The sequence below is a fragment of the Hydractinia symbiolongicarpus genome, chromosome 1 (assembly GCF_029227915.1).
Source record: "Hydractinia symbiolongicarpus strain clone_291-10 chromosome 1, HSymV2.1, whole genome shotgun sequence".
Taxonomy (NCBI): domain Eukaryota; kingdom Metazoa; phylum Cnidaria; class Hydrozoa; order Anthoathecata; family Hydractiniidae; genus Hydractinia; species Hydractinia symbiolongicarpus.
The window spans coordinates 3,537,725-3,557,974 of NC_079875.1; the positions used below are offsets into that span (position 1 = coordinate 3,537,725).

Here is a 20,250-nt window from a genome sequence, read left to right on the forward strand (position 1 = left end):
GACCCTTAACCGTTATTACAGTAAGTACATTTAGGCTGGATCCCAAATGTCTGTTTTCCATGAAAAATCTAGCACCAAGCTATTTGCATCGTTTAAAGCGTGCTGTATTTTTTACTTATGAATATGGTTGGTGCAAACATGGTTAACAGATCTTGTTTTTAACGATGCACTAACATGTAATTTTCAGGATCGGCAAGGGGACAAGTGAGAGGAAGATCATTTCTCTTTAAATGATCACTAGACCACAAAATAACGCGACGTCAACGATAAAAAGTTGGATTAACCACGATCTGAGAAGTTATTTCGAATGCTGTCCCCTTCCCCAGTACTCTAGCGCGCTCCAGATAGCGGTGAAGAAATGACGTAACCACCAGGGCTTACTTTAGTCGTGGTCATACATACCACTAAAAGGTTAAAATTATTTTTTTGTGATTAGGCGTTTTTAGATTGTACGTGTCTCTGAAATCCGTTATCGCGATTGAGACTTGTGGGTAATTTCCAGCGGTCTTGCCATTCTTTCCCTTTTATTATTTTGTGACTCTTGAAAGCAACTCCAGCAGGAGTCAAACTCTGGAGGCTGCATTACCGAATTAATAATGTCAACAGTGGAATCGCAGAGTTATGGCCCAGCGTCGCAAACTCTGACATTTCTAGAGACTGAGGAAGCTGATTTTGGTGCTGACACACAAGGGAGTGAATTTGAGTTTAACGAATTTACCTTACCATCTCAGACACAAACACAGTCACAGGCTTCCCAACTTGATCAGGCAAGTCAACCGTTGCTTAATGGTTTCCCAGAAAATTCTACAACTATTAGCTTGAAAAAGGGAGGTCAAGAACATGAATTGCTTATACGAAAGCATGACAAAGATAAAAAAGAAGTTAAGGAAAAAGATGAAGAGTCTGTAGTAAAGGACTTGTCAAAAGGTGTAGAAGATCTTAATTTTGAGGAAGATGAAGAGGAAAACTTTGCTGATAAGGAACTGCCTCCACATGCATGCAGGTAAGTTAACTTCACTTGCAAGCAATATTTTCTACTTTCGCTTTTAAGTGTGCCTTTTTCAGACTAGCAAGCTAGCTATACATATAGGTGAATATTTATCATAGCACATTCGTGTTTCATTCTCAACAGAGAATGGTTCACCCCGATCAGACCTCTGATCATGACGGGTGAGTATAATGCGTGTAAGTCATATTCTCTGTTGAGAATGAAATACAGATGTGCTATGATAAATATTCACCTATATGTAGACACACCATCCAGATAAACTATCTAAGTTCATCACTAACATATTGCCGCACGTAGTGTAGTGGGTTTGTCGACCGTGGATCGAATCCTGCTCACTGCTTGACAGTATGTTAGTGATAAACAAAATTTTTTTCCACTTTTTTTTACCTATACAAAAGTGCATGTATGCCTATGTTCTCAAAATGAAATCAAAACAACTATGTCATGTGGAAAGTGGTCTATATGATATTGCAAGCTTGGATGACATTTTCAAATAAAATTTGCTTTTCCTCTGATAACTTACAAATTGTATTTCCAAAATGCAAAACAGCACTTTTAATTTTGTTTACTTGGCCACGAAAAGACAACCCTTAAAGTAAAGAGAATTGTGTAACTTCATTAACTATATATTTATCAAGCAATTTGTATCAAATGAAGCCTTTCTAGAAACTCAGAATTATAGTATGACGTTATTTGTTTACTTTTTAGCAGTAAGCTCTTTGGCTCTGGCATTTGCATGGGAGAAAAAGATGCTTTGAAGTTTTAAACTAGACTAGTTTAGATTGATGCCTTCTGATTTATTTGAATTCATTTAAATTTGTAACAATGCCTTTATGTAAAGAAATGGACTGTTAATAACTTTGTTTTGCCTAGTAATCCCATCTTTTTTCCTGTCATGCGAGATGCCAGAGCAAAAGAGTTATTTTCTATTCATTTTTCCACCCTGTATATCAGCTACTTTTGTATCGTTGGGTAAGTTGAGGGATGTGAAAACTTTGGAGCAAGGTTGATGCTTCCTGAGTTTAAAATTTAGGCATTTTAGGGGAAGGCAATGAGAATTTTTAAAGAAAATGTGTTTTGAACCAATAACAAAGAAATGGTGCATTTTTTTAGCAAAGTCATTTCTATATACCCTGTGCATATGCTTAGAAAATTTCAAACCAAATAAACTTTCTTTTTAGGCCAATGTTGATTAGGCTCAACCCCAGCCCTGTGAATCCAAAGTACTAAAAGTCAGTGCCGACGTTCGGCGGCCAAGGGTCTGTAAAAATTTGCAGACCTACAACGATAATGAGGTCGGTAAAATCCGATTTAGAGGCACTTCACGGGTCGGCACATTATATTCTCCCTTACTCTGGGGATTTAAAGTACAAAGTTTACCTCAACTAATATCTTTTGCAGACTTTTTATTCTTCCTATTTATTCACAACTTTGACTTTAGAGCTGCAAAGTCTATTTTTCAAGGTTTAAAATAACTTAGAATGCAGATTCTATGTAAGATTAAAATGGAGTGAAGTGGTTTTTCTTTGTCTACAAAAAATGATGTGTTAAAAACTTAACACTAATTTTTTTCTCATTTTGTTTTCCACATTCTTTAGAACAAGGTCTTGGCACAGATATAGGACGGCATAAAAAAGCTGTCCTTGAATCAATGTAGCTCAGATTTCTGGTCAGTAATGCTGAATGCCCACATGAATTCACACTGCAGCATAAGCCACCACTTAATTCATTGTGACTTGATGTCTTTCTTTTGCAAATAATTTTGTAATTCTAATGATAATTTATAACTGCATGTGCAAGGCAAAAATTGAAGGCAAAATACGCTAGCTGTAGCAACCTTGGTCATTGTGAGTGCATTAATTGAAGAATTAAAAATTGCACACCTTGACACCATAGAAACAATTTTGAGCATGCCCTTAACTTTTTCTTCATTGACTAGACTGAGTGTCTGAAGATCACATTCAAACTCCCAACGTCACAGCAAACATGCACAGAACTTAAAGAAACAGCTGGTCAAAGTTCACCGACTGCTTAAATTTCACATTAACAGGATAAAAAACTAAACAGTCAAATTGACCAGTAATTAATTTTGCCGTCCATAAGCGAAAACATGTTCTGAAAATTTACGACATGAAAGGAACATTGTTTAAGAATGCCGCTATATAGCAAAACATAAAGTGTATAACAACCAAAAACTCTGAGCGACTAAACAATCATTATTTCATTTCACTTGTTGGTGAATTAAACTGTAAAAAATGTCAATTTTTATTTAATTGTTTTGTCATTTTTCACACTAATAAAAATCATGGCAAATTAACTCTTGTAACTAGATATTTAAACCTACCTTAAATTATACATGCAAATTTTAAAAAAGTTTTATTATAGTTATATTATTTGCAAAATATGTGTGCTTTTTGGAAAAAAAAATAATGGAAAAAGCTCTTATCACAATAAGAAAATTGTTTGCAAGATCTTTTTTATACTCAATTCCCCCAAAGTGTCGAATTCTCCCGTGCAAAGTTTCTATGTTTAAGATAGAAAAAATAAATATACATAGCCTAATTTTTTTTTTGTTTAATTGTGATTTTTAGATACTGTGGCATTCATGATCCAGCATCAGTTGTGTTGGACAACACAGACAAAAAATGGTTTTGTAACGGCCGTGGAAACACTTCTGGCAGGTAAGAAATATATACAAAAAGTAAGTTAATTTGCACACTTATTAAGCTCATTGTTAGAATGTGAATGTGCAAATGCATGTAAATGTAGTAAATAACTCTCTGGCCTTTCCTAAAGGTCACAGATAGTGTGAACGGTACGTGATTACACACAAAAAATGTTTCACAAATTAAAGTTTGCAAAAAAATCATAACTTTTTTTGTGAAAGCAATATTAAAATAATCGTTTTCTAAAATGGAAAAGTAGAAGACATGTAAAAAAGAACCAGGGCATGCAAAAAGTAGTATACTTAAAATGCTTTGTGTATTTAATATTATTTTGAGAATGTGTCCACGCATGCCCTAAAATGACATGAACTATGACTTACATCTGTTTGCTACTTTATCTTTTGTTAGACTTCTTTTTTTTCTTTTTTTTTGCATATTATGAAAGTAGGTCTCTCAATCCTAGTTCACCCATCAGGTGCTTAAAAGGCATGCATACTTGTGCCTTTCATATCTAGTACATCTTAGTGCAGCAACTTACATTTACTACTACTTTTCAGCCACATTATTAATCATTTGGTGCGTGCAAAGCACAAAGAAGTTTCTCTTCACAAAGATGGACCCCTTGGTGAAACCCAATTAGAATGTTACAATTGTGGTTGTCGTAATGTGTTTCTTCTTGGTTTTATTCCAGCTAAAGCTGACTCTGTTGTTGTCCTATTGTGCAGGTATGCATTGTATTTTCTAATGTTTACTATGCTTGGTTTAATTCTGTTTAGTTTCCATTATAAAACACATTGCTTTAACCTTTTTTTGCAGACAACCCTGTGCTCAACAAAGTAACAAGCAAGATACAAATTGGGACCAAAGTCAGTGGCAGCCGCTTATTAATGACAGGTGTTTTCTTTCATGGCTTGTCAAAGTTCCCTCTGAGCAAGAACAGCTTCGTGCAAGACAAGTTTCTGCGGTACAGATTAATAAGCTTGAAGAGTTATGGAAGGTATGAATCAAAGATACAAAGTGTGTATAACAATGAAATGTTTTATAAAACCATATCTGAAAACATTTTAATGTAGGACAATCCTGAAGCTACTTTGGAAGATTTGGAGAAACCAGGGGTAGATGAAGAACCTCAAACTGTTTTGCTTCGGTAATTGCATTTACTTGAGCAGAATTAACATTTTTGTGTTAAAACATAACTTGATTTACAAATTTGAGCAGTAATGTAGACCTAGTCATGAATAAAAATGACCCCCATGTGCTAAGGGGTAAAGTTCTTTACACAATTTTTATATCACAACATGGGCATTTGACTCGTTCTGTATTTTACAAATGGTATATTTCTTATTAAATTATAACTTTAATGCTTTATTTTTGACAGATACGAAGATGCTTATCAGTATCAAAACATATTTGGACCGCTTGTAAACCATGAGGCAGAGTACGATAAGAAACTAAAAGAATCTCAAGTAAATATTTCTTGTAACTGTTTTTCTTCCATCCTGTCAAAAATTTGAAATCAGTAGCTCAGAGTGTTCTTGATTGTTACCGATTGTTATTGTGGTTTTTGTGATTGTTCTCCTGAAGGTAGCAATTTATAGGGGTAATTTTTTTTTTTTTTTTTTTTTGCATCATTAGGAACCAAAATGAAATCTACTCATTTCAGTTTCTTTAAACATTAATTTTTGAACAAATTTCAAGGCTTGATATTAGTCATTGATGTTACTATTTGGTAAAACTTGATTGTTGTAATTTAATTTTTATTTATTTTAGAGCCAAGATAATATTGTTGTACGATGGGACATTGGTCTAAACAAGAAGAGGATTGCTTATTTTAATTTTCCACGTTCTGATGGTGAGATGCGTCTCATGCAAGGGGATGAATTAAGGTTGCGTTACAATGGTGAAATGCGTAAACCATGGTCTGGAGAAGGTCATGTGATTAAACTTCCAAACAGTATCCTTTCAAGCATAAAAGCTCTTTTTTATACAATCTGAACCAGCACCTAAAAGGATATAGTTTGAAGTTATTAGTTTGTTTTTTAATGTTTATTTTGTTTCCTTGACAACAAAAATTAAGATTTTGGTGAGGAAGTTGGATTAGAGCTGAGAAAAAATGATGGAGTTCCAACCGAATGTACACATCACTTTTCAGTGGATTTTATCTGGAAATCAACTTCATTTGACAGGTTTGTTAAAATAGCTAGCATATTTAAAATTTTAAAAAATTGTCTTATGTTTTAAATTTTAACAATAATGTTCTTCACATAGAAAACTTTTTTTAGCATTGTTAGTATCTGTGGCCAATGGTAACCATTTAATGTGAAATTGTCTTCTTAAGTATATAGCATTTAACGTTGTGCATTTATATTTTAATCTGTCATAGAATGCAATATGCTATGAAAACATTTGCAGTTGATGAAACATCAGTGAGTGGTTACATCTATCATAAACTTCTTGGGCATGAGGTTGAAGAACAGAATGTCAAATGTTCTCTTCCAAAAAGGTTTGTATGCATAATTCACTAATTTCAACTCTTAGACTTGAAATGCGCCAATTGGCATCACAGCAAGTTCAGAATTCTGGCATCCCAACTTTATGGGAAATTTCTTCCCATGAAATCAGTGAAACCGTGGATATTATTAAAGGGATCCCAAGGCACTTTTACAAGTTGGACTCATCTGAAAGATTTGCATGAGAAATGCTAAATGATATATTTACTCTTTGTTAAAACTTCATGTAACTCCAGATATAGCTTTTTAAATATTTATTTTTCTTGTCACTCGACCACCATCTTCGTTAAAAATTTTCATTCTAGCTTCAGTCTTTTTTAGTGGCACATGACCCTGTTACGTATTATTTCAGTGGCGCTTTAATTATTACTGACTGCATAGCCACAACATATACCTTCGCGCTGCAAAGTGAATCGAAAGCTCTCTACAAACAATTATTTCAAAAAAAATTTTAAAATAATTCTGCATAAAGTTCTTTACCAACGATTATTTTTTTTTAAAGAAACGAAAAATAAAATGTGCATGATTTTTATTTCAAAGGTCTTTTATTTGAGACGCAAGTTTTTCAAAGGACTTCTATTCGAGACACAGGTTGTGAAAGTTACTGATCATTCAACATGTCACACATTTGTGTATGGTTTTTATTTCAAAAGGATATTGGAAGGCAAATATAAGTAACATAATATCAAGGTGTAACTATAAGCCCATAAAAAGTAATAGAAAAAGTTAAAGAGGGGGAGGGAGAGGGGCTGCATCACCCCTCCGCCTCTAATTATGCTAAAATGTCGTTTTTTCTGCGTTGAACTTTAATATTTACGCAATTAACTATTATCATTTTATTTCTTATTTTTCTTTGCTTTTCTCCAGTAAAAATAAGATTTTTTATTTAGGAGGTAGCTAAAACATTTTTTGTGTTTTGTTAAGTTTAAAAATTTAGAAGCTGCCACAGTATCCTAATAAGTGTGAATATAGCCACAGCAGTTGCCGACGCAAAAAATGGCGAATAATCAGGGTCTCATTGGACATTAATGTATGATGTATGCTTTTAAAAGGTCTAATCATGGAGGTGTAGAGCAGTGTTGATGTTAGACAGGATCTCTTTTCTGCTTTCACGCTTCGATGTCTGTCTTGCTTTTGTAGCCCTGCTTGTTTTACTGCTCTATCGCAAAAGGGAAAAATGATGAGTTTAGTTTAATAGACTACATTGAAGTTTGCACTACATATTGAAAGAATATCATAAAAACAAACTTTAATTAGACAGTAAATTCTGCCTGTCTCTGCATTGTGAGATGAATTAAAGTAGAATTCTTTTCTATTGATTTTTTAATATTTTTTAATAAAAAATATATCTTCTGAGTAACTTAGACAACCTTGTCCCCAAGAATTGTTGAGAACAATGTTGACAATACTCACTTGAGCATCATACCCCGCCTAGGCTGACAGGTTATAGATCAGTAATTTTTACAACCTGTTTATTGAAATAAATTCTTTTAAATTTGAAATAAAAGAAATCATGCACACACCTGCTGCTAATATATTATTTTTTTTGTTTTATTGCTTAGACAGCTAGAATATCATATTGAATTATTTTTTAAAAAAAAAATCATTCGATGTGGAAAGTATGTTGAATTTTTTTTAACTTTGTTGCGACAGTATAATAATTGTTTTTGGCTATGAAAGTCATTAATAAAAGCAAGTGAAAGTCATAAATTTGTGAGCGCTACGGAAATACTACGTATTAGTGTGACGTGCCACTAAAAAGGACTGCAGCTAGTCTGAAATTTTTAACGAACAAGAAGATCGAAGCAGACATCAAGGGGGCAAGAAAAACAAATATTTAAAAAACGATATCTGGGGTTACATAAACTTTTAACAAAAAGGGAATATGTCATTGGGAATTTCTTATGAAAATCTTTCTTTTTTTGAAAAAGTCTAAAGGTAAATTTTATAATGTTTTGCTGAGATATATTTATTTTTTGTTTCAATTGCAGATTCTCTGCACCAGGCCTACCTGAACTGAATCATTCTCAAGTTTATGCCGTCAAGACAGTTTTACAAAGACCACTCAGCCTTATCCAGGTTAGTGTCTACCTGATATGCTTGTTCTGTTGTTGCTTTTGTTGCTTATGTTTCGATAATTCTGGACTACTATTCAACGTTATCTAAAAATCAAATTGTTTATGTGTAGGGTCCTCCTGGTACTGGTAAGACTGTAACTTCGGCAAGCATTGTGTATCATTTGGCCAAGCAAGGATTGGGACAGGTCTTGGTGTGTGCACCTAGCAACATTGCTGTTGATCAATTGACTGAAAAAATACACAAGACTGGACTGAAAGTAAGTCTTTAGATAATCACTTTGTACCAAATTTAATTTGTTTCTTCTGAATAATTTTGATGCCTATACATTTTATTTCATATGTACGCACAAGTTTAATTGGGCTTGAGAAAATAATCGCTAATAGATCAACGTGTTTCTTATTTGTTATATAGGTGGTCAGACTAGCAGCTAAAAGTCGTGAAGCTATTGATTCACCCGTATCACACTTAGCTCTTCACAATCAAGTCCGTAACATGGATAGCATGCCTGAACTGCAAAAGTTGCAACAACTAAAAGATGATCAAGGAGAACTTTCTTCATCAGATGAGAAAAGATACAAGACATTAAAAACGTCTGCGGAAAAAGAGCTTTTACAGGTTTGCTATAATCTATTTCTTTTTCTAAAAAGACATACCAAGATTATTATTGTGATTTACAACAACAAAAAGTAAAAAAAGAAGATTTTTTTGCTGCAATTTAGGTAGAAGTCACTGTGTTCCATTAAAAATCTGTCATTGTATCACTTCAGCCATTGTGTGCGTTTTTTGTTGTATTTTAATTTAAATGTTTGACAACTGAAAGTATTTTGTAGCATGCTGATGTCATCTGTACAACTTGTATCGGTGCTGGTGATCCACGCTTGAGAATCGCCAAACTTCGATTTCGATGTGTTTTAATTGATGAATCTACCCAAGCCACAGAACCCGAATGCATGGTACCAATCGTTCATGGAACAAAACAGGTTTGCATGAAAATCTTAGTGTAATTACTTTTTGTGAATATTAAATTTATAATTTTTGAATTAACCCTTTTATAGCTCGTATTGGTTGGAGATCACTGTCAGTTAGGTCCTGTAGTCATGTGTAAGAAAGCTGCTAGGTAAGAGCTAGTTAGTTCTTTGCACACATTTTTTTATGTGTACAGCGTTTTCTCTGATTTAATATGCTTAAAACATGTGTTTTTGAGGCTATAAAAAGCTACGAAATTTTAAATGTTTTTAACTAGATATTTCAGTCTTTGTTTTGATTTCTGCTTTAGCGCTGGCCTTTCACAATCATTGTTTGAAAGATTAGTTGTATTGGGGATCAGGCCTATCCGTTTGCAAGTACAATATCGTATGCACCCAGCGTTAAGTGAATTCCCTTCAAACTTGTTCTACGATGGAACACTGCAAAACGGAGTAACAGTTGGTAAGTTACCGAGACTTCATGTTTGATTGTGGATTAACCACTGTATATATTAATGTTTGATTTGGTAATTTTTGTCTTCATATGTTTAATTTTAGCTGAAAGATTGCAAGCTGGTGTGGACTTTCCTTGGCCTGTTGGAGACAAGCCAATGTTTTTTTATGCTACGACTGGACAAGAGGAAATATCTTCCTCGGGAACTTCGTATTTAAACAGGTAAAAAAAAAAATTAACCCACATTCGCAGCAGTCTTTTGACTATGCACCACATTTCGCTAATCTTTTTTAAGTATTATGAAAACTGTCATTTATTTGCTTACTCATTTTTGTATTTAGAACCGAAGCTGCGACTGTTGAAAAGATTGCAACCCGTTTTTTAAGAGCAGGTATCAAACCCCAACAAATGGGTATTATTACGCCTTATGAAGGACAAAGAGCTTACATCGTCTCGTATATGCAATTTAGTGGTTCTCTTCATGCTACTTTGTATCAGGTACGACTGAAACTTAATTTTCAGTGCTTAGTTTTGGCATGGCATGTTCATCACTTTTACCCTTCTTCAGCAATTTGTCACATAAACGTTTAGTTGTGCTAACAAAGAGGAAAAGTAAGCAGCATTTTACTGTTGTCTGTCATTTCTTTTAGTCCATCGAAGTAGCCAGTGTCGATGCATTCCAAGGTCGTGAAAAAGATTACATCATTATGTCTTGTGCACGTTCGAATGAACACCAAGGAATTGGTTTCCTCAAGGATCCACGCCGTTTAAACGTGGCACTGACGCGTTCCAAGTATGGCTTGATTATTGTTGGTAATCCCAAAGTATTGTCGAAGCAACCCTTGTGGAACCACTTGCTGAACGACTATAAGGAAAAGCGAGTCCTTGTGGAAGGTAAGATGCAAATCGGTGCCAGAAGAGTGACGAAAGGGAGGTTCTGCAGCTTAAGAGTGATTTTGTCATATTTTGTCTTGAATTTGTACTCGTTTTTTCTTTCAGGTCCTTTAAACAATCTTAAGGAGAGCGCTATCCAGTTTAGTAAGCCACGAAAACTTGTTAACCGCACTAATCCTGGTGGACGTTTTATGACTAACACCATGTTCGACGCTAGGGAAGCATTGATAGCTCCTGGTATGTACACAAATAGGCCTGTACGGCCGCATGTGGACCCGGTGATGGACTCTTACTATCGAACCCACGACCGCATGAATTTTTTTCCACCTGGTCCGGACCAAGCAAGGAATACATTTGCTGCTAACATTCCGATCCCCGTTGGGATGTTCATGTCTCCCATGCCACCTCCTACATACCAGTTCAATCATCAAGTAAGTTTTCCGTGGATTAATGGAATGGATAAAACATGGATTAATTTGGAATCAAATTTTATTTGCTTTTTTGTGAAATGCTATGTCCATTATATTTAAGAAATCTTGTTTCTTATTTGCATGGTTTTTTAGGCTATGGTTCGACCTGGACAGCAACACAGACAACGCATGCCAATGGGAAACAAGATGAATCAGAAACATGGGCAGTATAACAATCGAGCTACTAGTCATGTGGGTTCTACAATGATTTTTTTCTTGTTGCATAAAACGCAACTGTATCTGTCAAATATTTCATATAGTCTATTTATCAGTATGTCAGTTTTATATCAGTTATTTTTATTTTAGGATCTTTCACAGGGACCTTTATCCCAGGGACCCTTGTCACAAGGTCCTTTAACACAAGGTGGAATGAGCCAGCCTATGCACCCATTATCTCAACCATTGTCTCAACCGGAACTTTCTCAGGTAAATATCCTAGTTTAAGCTGATTTAGAGAGCAATTTTTCTTTGTTGATGCTGTTTATTTTTTCTTTTACGCAGAACTAAAATCATTCATGAATTTTTTTGTTGGTATAAAAATATCGCTTTTCAGTGGTAACGTTGTCTCTCCAGAAGTTCTAATTTTAAAACTTTGTTGTGATCGGTCATCTGAAATAAAAATTCCATTTTAGTGAGTCACAGATGACGGCTTTTTTTAACGAATCAGCGATATAACAATTCCGCTGTGAATTACAAATAAACGGTTTTTTCTTCGTCTTTTGTGTATAGGATAGTTACCTTGGTGACGACTTCCAGTTGAAGTCGCAAGCCGACCAGGTCTTGTCACAAGATTCCTCTTACCAGGGAGATCGCGGTGGATATCACCCATTCTCATCACAAGCGGAATATTCACAGCCTATGTACAACTCGCAGTACTAAGATTTCGATAGCCGTGGTGGTCTGGGCAAATTCATCGTGTTGATCAATGCCTTGATTGGACACCTTGCCCACAAGCGGTTTACCTGAGTTTCCGAATAAAACATAAAGGCCACCGATGGCGAATTGTTAATGGTTTTACTCACCGTTGTGTGCTAATATCATGTTGATAACTTATCACCCATGTTGGAGGGACTAGTTTTGAACGATCGAAATAAAATTTAACCCGCGTTGACAAGTTGTGTATTTATACGGTGTAGTTTAGAACTTGGAGATTTTTTAATTTGAAGCGTATTCGAAGAGATTTGTAATCGCAATGATCTGAAACTTAAAATGTACCAAACTGAAAGTCATTCCTGTGTAACTTTCGATTCCTGTTACGAGTTTTTATTGATTTTAATAGTTCGTAGAAAATTGTTTGCGTGGGACTTGTTGCTATGTAAACATGCTTATAAGTATTTGTGATAAGGCTGGTGGTTAATATAAATCAACACTGATAAATGTATTCCGTGTTTTATTTTACCCCTTAGCTAAGTTACTTAAGCATTACTCCTAATATATCACCCCCCCTCTACCCAAGTTCATCTTTTTGGTACAAGAGCGTAAAACTTTTTCTTTCCTTTAAAGTAATGAGGCAGCGGTATTAATTTTGGGTGTGAAATTTTGCCCCATAAAGTTTAAAACTTTTGAACGTACTAAGCCTAAATTCCTTCGTTAGAATTACTCTAATTATTTCTGGACAGTATTTCCTACGTTTAACAAACTGCTACACCGTCTTTCCTCCAATCCTATAAAACTTCGTCACTACCAGTTACTCTTTCCGAAAGAATACAAGAACCTTTCAAGGCTTAAAAATTGAAATTTTTATAAAAACGTATTTCTTATAGCCAGTCTTTCTGTAATTTGTTTGATTTTAGCCTTAGTTCTTATATTTGGGAGCACTTTAATGTATTTACTGGTTTTATTTTCTTTCTGCTATTCCCAGCATTATTGTTCTGATAAAATTGATAAACATGTGTTTTTTCGACCGACATGCGTCCATAAAAAAATGTAAAAAGCCTGAAAACCCCGATCAGGCGCAAGGATATTTTTAACATCCCGTGGAGGAATGTTTTGATTCAATTCCCACGTGTTTCTACGGTTCATTGATTTTCCCGCTTTAAAATGACACTAAACAACAGCCATTTTGATTTTCATGGTTGTGATGCAATACAACCAGTTGCCGGAGGTTTAAGCCAATTAATTTAAAGCAAGATCAACTCTATTGTTTTATTAACCAATCATGTTCTTAGTTTCAACAATTCAGATTTGCTTACTCAAACTTGCTCATTTCATAACAAAACACTTTCAAAAAGAGCCAGCTGTTGGTATTGGAGATAACAACACGAAAAAAATACACTAAAATAAAGTTTTACCAAATTTTGATGGCACAATATAATATTTTCCGTTTGCGGAAAATAATTTAAGACAGATTTTTGTACTGGATGAATTATTTTTAGAAAATTCTGTGTACGTACGAGAAGTTTTACAAATAACAAAGATTGTTGAGTTTAATCAACCGTAAGAAGCAAAGTATAATTTTCAAAAACACCGGTTTCAGTTTCACTCGAATATAAAAAAGAATTTATCTGTATGAAGCATTTATAAAATGGTTTACACTCCCAGAAATGAAATAGACAAAGCAGCAAGCTGCTTACTATCAATGTCAAGACAAGTTACCTCAACTTATAACGGAGAAGAAACCTTAGAACGAGCTGCTCTTATTCTAGCCAGCTTAAAAGAATCGCGATGCCGCGATGTTGATAGGGATCAAGAAATAAAAGAAAGTTCAAGTGAAAGTTGTTTCTTAACGCCACCAAGAAGTAACACTTCCTCGCCCGTCAACGATATGTTAAAATGCGAAGAAAACATTTCCGAAGAAGGTGAAAATATAAGCGCTAATGTACCCTGTAATAAAAATGACCTACAACAAGAAAAACACTTTAGCAACGAGAAAAACAAATTTTGTGGTATTCACACTTTTGAAGAAACCAGCACTAAAAGAAAAATGGCTGACATTGGTACAAAATCGGATGAAGCAAAAAAGAAAACGCACGTTTGCCCTTATGAGAACTGTACAAAGATGTACGGAAAAAGTTCACATTTAAAGGCTCACATGAGAGTTCACACAGGAGAGCGTCCATTTTTATGTACATGGAGCTCTGGCGAAGTTACTTGTAGCAAAAGATTTGCTCGTTCAGACGAACTTGCACGACATTACCGCGTTCACACTGGAGAAAAAAATTATGTATGTCCTGTGTGTTCAAAAAGATTTATGAGAAGCGACCATTTAGCCAAGCATGCCCGTCGACATCCAAACTACGATCCCATTACTAAGTCAGTAAGGAAGGATAAGGAACAGCCAAAAAGTCAACCATTTTCTATTCTTCCCATGCATGCAATTAAACCAGAAGGACGTGCATTTCATCCTAGCTTTGAACGGAATTACTACCCAGTAAGCAATATGCCTTTAAATACATTTGTTTTGTCCCAAACGTTTGAGCAGATGAATTTTACTCCGTCAAACAAAACAAGAATTTACCCTCCACATACGATACAAAAGATAGCTACTGGTTAAGACAGATGTGAGTATGTTTCTTTTTTTGGTAACCTATAGATTTAATAGTCATAAATAAAGAGTATTCAGTGCAGGGATTTTCTCTTTGTGGTTTCCTGATAGCCAGTTTTTTCTTTTAAATTTTGCAACGTTATAAATAAAACATTGTGCGATCACAAATTTGTTCTGTTTTTTTTACCACATGATTCTTTTGTTGATCAGAAGAAATGTGGCTGGTTTAAATCTAAGAATATATAAAAAAATCCTAACACTGAACTTAGTTTTGACTACGTATGCTTACAGTAAAAAAAATGACATTTTTTTTCATGATAACCACGTGATTTTGTTTATATGGCACTTCATCGTAGAGGTTTTCTTGTGCAAACATTTTTTCCAGAGTTTCTTTAGCGTGGGGGGCTTCGTGCGTGGTAATGATTCAAAAAATTATGTAACACACAAAAGTCTGTTGTCAAAATTAACATTTTTCTTTTCTTTTTGTTAATATATATTATTTCAAATATTATTTTAAAAAAAAATTTGCAAGCTTTATTCTTTGAGAGAAATTACTTTATCTTGTACATATTGAAAGTATTATATGAGACTTTTCAGCTATTGTAAGTTATATTCCTGAAACATTTCGAGGGTTCTACCTCAAGTTTTTAAAAGTACTTTTTTGGGTTATGTATTTTCCTCTAAAACGATATGCCTACCTTATTTTTCTAAGGACTGCTTTATTGTAATTTATTTAAGATGATTGCTTGTGCTTAGGTGTTATGAAAGCAAATAAATTATTTTAATTTCCCTTGTTTCTAATATATATTATTTAGTTGTTTCGTTGTAGAAATAATATTAACTATATATACATGTGTTTCCAAAAATGTTGTAAAACATTTTACGACATATACATTTGACTCTTTAATGTTTTGAAACTCAACATCTAGGCCACTTTTTTGGTCCACATGAGAGTTTAAGGATATCGGGTATTTAACTTCAATTTAAAATTTCTTTACAAGAGGAACATTTACTTCCCAATATAATTGTTTTGTTGCTTTTTTTCTTTTCCATGTTATAAAAAACTAAAAATCTTTGTTTAAGTTTCAACTTTCTGATAAAACATTAGGATCTTAGATGCTATTATCTAATCTTCCAATTTTACATGTACATGTTTCTGTTATTATGTTTTTGTCTCTTCAATATTTCATGAGGAATTTTCTTTCTCTCAGAGAAGTTATTTATGAGAAACACATCTAAGAGGCCTAAGTTCTAATGTGTTTCTTTCAAGCTGTGTTTATCTAAAAAGTTTTTACTAGTTACTTGAACACATGGCTATTTTCAGTATTATTAAAAAAAGTGGTTGTAATTATATACCAGCTGGAAATGTGACACCTAAGAAATTATGTTAGATCAGCTTTGTTCTTTCTAAACAAAAGCCACATGTCATTTTCTTACCCAATGTAATAAACGTTTTTGAAAATCTTTAAATCAAAGATCACGCTATTCTTTTATTAATACCTATGGTGCAAGTTTTTTTACTTTGCGTCACTGGTCAATGTTCCGGTAAAAAGTGTGATTTTTCAATGCTTAAAAATTTTTCCTTTTAAAAAAATTTTTTATTTATGCTCTCATTAAAAAATAATTTTGGTTTAGAATTTTAGCAACATGAGTAAAGATATATATAAAGACTGTTTTTTTCTAACTTGTAAAAAAGAAGCTGTTCTGTTTCAGGGTCAAAAAATTTTGGAGGGAAGGGTACTTTTTGATGAATTTCTGTATTCTGTAATGTTCAGTTGATCAAAACACTCTTTGTCTTTTCAAACAATCTATGTGTTATTGCATGTTTTTGATCTTTTTTGAAATGGTCTGATCGCTTTAATCTGGTTTATTAAAGCTGTCAGCTGTCCTTCTCATTGAAATATAAATTTCTCCCTTCTATGAAAATGATAATGATGTTTTGAACTGTTAACAAAGTTCGCTTCTTTTTGCCTTGAAACACTGCTCAATTTCGACTTTCTTAGCCAGATTCATTATGTTTTTTTTCCCAAACTGTAGTAACTTATTTAAAAATATATATATATTGGGTTTTTTTTCATCGTGAGATCTGTGCCTGATTATAACTGAGAAAATTGATTTTAACATTCTGATATTTATATGTGTAAATTTTAAAGTTTATTGTAAAATATATTACGGCAGTGCATCATTTGAGTGCTTGGACACAGAAACTGCTTTGCTTGGTAGGAACTTTATTTACGGGGCACTTATTTAACGTTGTTTTTTTTTAATAAACAATCGGGCAGCTTACATGGGTGCTTATTCCTATTCGATACATAACGATGTTCCTTCTCTTCCCTAGTTTTATTCCTGCAAATATATATTAAAAGTTTTTGTAGATATTTTAAGTTGATATATTCCGTTTATTATAAATTGGTAATTATTCACAAAAAAGTGGAATGAGTGTGCCACAACAAGAGAGACCCGTAGATTTTCTTTTTTAATGACACAAATTTTTCTGCGTGTTGGACATAAATTTGCAGGTATGTAACAATGAATGGTCTTCAGGGTTTTTTTCCACAATATCAAAATTTTAACTCTTTCTTTTTCCTGAAACGTTCGAATTATTCAAGGTAAGCGGAACCCTGGTCCATACAATAACTGCAACATTGCCAACTATGTCCTACAGAATTGATAAACGCTAATACTGATTTCGTGTTGTGGAACCTTTTTTCACACTTTGTGAAAAGTCAGTGTTTAATAGGTTTGTAATTATGAGCGTATAATTAATAAAAAACATCTGAAATTTTGATAAAATCGAGTTTGTAGTTAAAGGTTTCCTTACTTCGACATTTTTCTTCACATCTACAATGTGAAACGGCGTCTAGATGAAGTTTTTCATAATGACATTTGAGTGACTTCAGTTTACCTTAAATAATATAAATTATTAAAAAATCGTTGTTTTTAATACTTTATTCCCATACCGGTTTGTGGGCCGTATTGCAATTCAACAAAATATGGTGTGTCTTCTCAATAAAAAACTAGGGATTTTGAAATAGGGATTTTGGAGTTTGAAAACTAAATTCTGTTCTTCAAGCCTTTTAAATCAGTTTTAATTGGAAGGCGTTATAAATACGAAAAACTTTTTGGGTGGTCTTTTAATACGTGTGCTTTTTTGCTAACAAAAAAATACAAGCGAAGAACCCTTATATAAATCGCAATATTCTGCAATGCAGAATAAACTTCCATAAATGATAGCCCTGGGAATGAGGTTGGTCTTGCTGCAAACTTCTAAAGTGGGTGGATCCGTTTAACCACACTGTACAGTTCTGTGATTGCTTTGTACATAATACTGTTGAGAGTATCAAATAATGATTTGACAAACACTTTAAAACCGAACCTCTTTGACGCTGAAATTTTTACGTTCAAGTTTTTCTAAACAAGCCGAACAACTACGATATAAAAAATCTGCACCACAAAGAAAACCTGAAGATACCACATAGCAAATAACGAAATCCTCAGAGGAATCAGGGGTGTAAAGAGTCATCTTGGTACTACACGGTCTGCTCTTTATATACACCCTTATTCCCAGTTTTCTCACCAATACGTCTTGCCTTTTTTTATATAAAAAAGGCCAATATCTCTGGTAACGAGGGTGCTTTTATCGCCCTTAATTTTACTATAAAGCAACGTTTTATTCAACCGTATTACGTGTTTTACTCTGTGAATAAAATAGAAGTCTGGGAAAGTGCTTTATGTCGTGTAGCGAAAAATTTCATCAAAACTAAACGTCGATTGTTTTTTCATTACTCTCAAAACTTTGAACGTAGGCTCCTTTTTTCCACCACGTTGCAAAATCAAACTTGAGATTTATGCGCAATTTATGTTTTCTGTTATTTTTACTTATAGCTAATCCTCCTATCTAAAAAAGAGTATTTCCCCTGATTTAATATTTCCGGATTTTTCTAAAAATAATGTACTCATGCCCAGTCATGCTTGAGAAGATAAACCTCATTGATTCACGCATCTCTTATTTTTAAAAAAACCATTATTATCCACTGTACTTAGCAACAACATCATGTGACATGCGCCAGCGTTTATTATTATAAGACCATGCACATAAATTGCATGATGTTCTGGAGACGAAATTGTCTCATGACGCATAAGACTCCACATCAATTCAGATAAAACTGTAGACGTTTGCCCAATAAACAAATCTTGAAGCTTTAACCGGAAACAACTTAATCATTAAGGGTTAACTACAAGTTCTGCTTCTTCAGTTTATGAACCTGTATTACGAATCTTGTTTCCAGGGTGCCTTTGCCTGGTGTCTTTGCAACAAGACGCAGTCCAGTTACTTACAAAAAACGCCAGTGCCTTGGGAACGAGGTTGTTTATACAACGTGTTTTTATCAAACATATTCTGACGAATAACTTTGCAGTTCTCTTTTAATAACTTTCCTACGTTCTGTCAACACTAACATGCTGGCAAAACTGCTGATTTGTTTCAATCTAAATGACAGAATCAAAAAAGAGGTTTGTTACGTAACTGAAGGGAGTTTAGCTTCGTAAGCAAAATCTCATCTGAGTATGATACCTCAACGGACTTCTTTCGCTTAGAACGACTACACGTTAAACTTGTTTTAATATTTGTCATTAAGCCGTCATTAAGGGCCGTCTTTTTTGAGCTGCACTTCACATGTGTGCGAAAAGGTTATGTTTGTTTAGATTTCTACGAATCGCAACCTTTTTTTCGTTTTTATCTGCTGACAACAATGCCGATGAATTTTAACAGTCTGTTATGTAAACATATTGAAAAGCATGTTGATTTAAGTAAGCTCTATTTTTTGCAGTTTATTCTCGTCCCCAGGGTGTCTTGGCTACCTGATGTCAGAGCTGGTACGTTAAAAGCAAGTACCCTGAGAACAAGGTTGATCGAAGTCAAGAAATTGCTGACAAAAATTCTGATGTTAAATCTGTGGTTTAATTGAATTATTCCCGCAAAAACATTTCCCATTAGCATTAAATTTTGCAGTGTTTATAGGCGAAATTTTTACCTAATCTTTCTCCTAATCTCGACTGATAAAATTTTCTTTTCCTAAATTTATTATTTTTTTTTTTGATGACTAGGTTAGAAATGAAAATTCTGTCATGATTTGCAAAATGAAGTCACGCGAATTTTAAAAAACCTTGACAATCACGAATTTTTGTCACCGCAAAAATTAAAAGTTATGTTTCACGTTGCTTCCTTTATCACGACTGGTGCGTATTTGTTGACTTTACCAGGAGGCGTAACGACATGGAAGACATGCGGAAAAGCCATTTAACGTTTATTATTATCTCTTGTAAAAGTTTAACATGGAGGGATAATAGTGACAGCAGCCTACGTGTTTTCCCTTTTTACATATCGTTGTTGTGACGAGGCTGGAAATTCCCTTACAAAGGAATTGTCGATTCATCTCTTAATTATACCTATCATCCTACATTAAATTATTATTGGTGACGCACAACTTCCTTCCCAGGTTCAAAAAATAATAAGTTTCATGTAGACTGGTAAACAAGGGACGCACAAGAAAAAGCAAATAGTCAAAATTGTGCTTCACATCATTACGTAAACAGTTTATAACCAGCCTCGATGTACAAACTTTAAGGATTAACGTTTGTTTTTATGGTCAAGTTTTTACATATGATGAACTAACTTTGATAGTGTTGCTTCGTGAGGCTAAACATAGAGGTATAGAAC

General features: G+C 34.0%; 2 protein-coding genes across 2 annotated transcripts; both read left to right on the forward strand.

Annotated features, from left to right (window-relative positions):
* The first annotated feature begins 477 nt into the window (after positions 1-477).
* LOC130630645 (regulator of nonsense transcripts 1-like) lies at positions 478-12,424 on the forward strand. Its single transcript, XM_057444219.1, has 22 exons — positions 478-1,003; positions 3,601-3,690; positions 4,233-4,400; positions 4,492-4,672; positions 4,749-4,822; positions 5,054-5,141; positions 5,446-5,629; positions 5,753-5,861; positions 6,059-6,178; positions 8,177-8,264; positions 8,374-8,520; positions 8,676-8,879; positions 9,095-9,244; positions 9,320-9,381; positions 9,541-9,692; positions 9,788-9,905; positions 10,025-10,181; positions 10,334-10,577; positions 10,683-11,008; positions 11,141-11,239; positions 11,354-11,473; positions 11,777-12,424. The coding sequence occupies exons 1-22, from the start codon at positions 597-599 to the stop codon at positions 11,924-11,926; spliced, it is 3,438 nt and encodes a 1,145-aa protein (XP_057300202.1). The 5' UTR covers positions 478-596; the 3' UTR covers positions 11,927-12,424.
* Positions 12,425-13,255: 831 nt separating this feature from the next.
* Positions 13,256-17,324, forward strand: LOC130630653 (Krueppel-like factor 9). Its single transcript, XM_057444231.1, has one exon. The coding sequence runs from the start codon at positions 13,572-13,574 to the stop codon at positions 14,538-14,540; it is 969 nt and encodes a 322-aa protein (XP_057300214.1). The 5' UTR covers positions 13,256-13,571; the 3' UTR covers positions 14,541-17,324.
* The last annotated feature ends 2,926 nt before the right edge of the window (positions 17,325-20,250 follow it).

Coding starts and splice junctions, on each gene's coding strand:
- LOC130630645 (XM_057444219.1), top strand. CDS start 597: ATGTCAACAGTGGAATCGCAGAGTTATGGCCCAGCGTCGCAAACTCTG. Junction 4,823..5,053: donor CCTCAAACTGTTTTGCTTCG/GTAATTGCATTT, acceptor TATTTTTGACAG/ATACGAAGATGCTTATCAGT. Junction 9,906..10,024: donor GGAACTTCGTATTTAAACAG/GTAAAAAAAAAA, acceptor TTTTGTATTTAG/AACCGAAGCTGCGACTGTTG.
- LOC130630653 (XM_057444231.1), top strand. CDS start 13,572: ATGGTTTACACTCCCAGAAATGAAATAGACAAAGCAGCAAGCTGCTTA.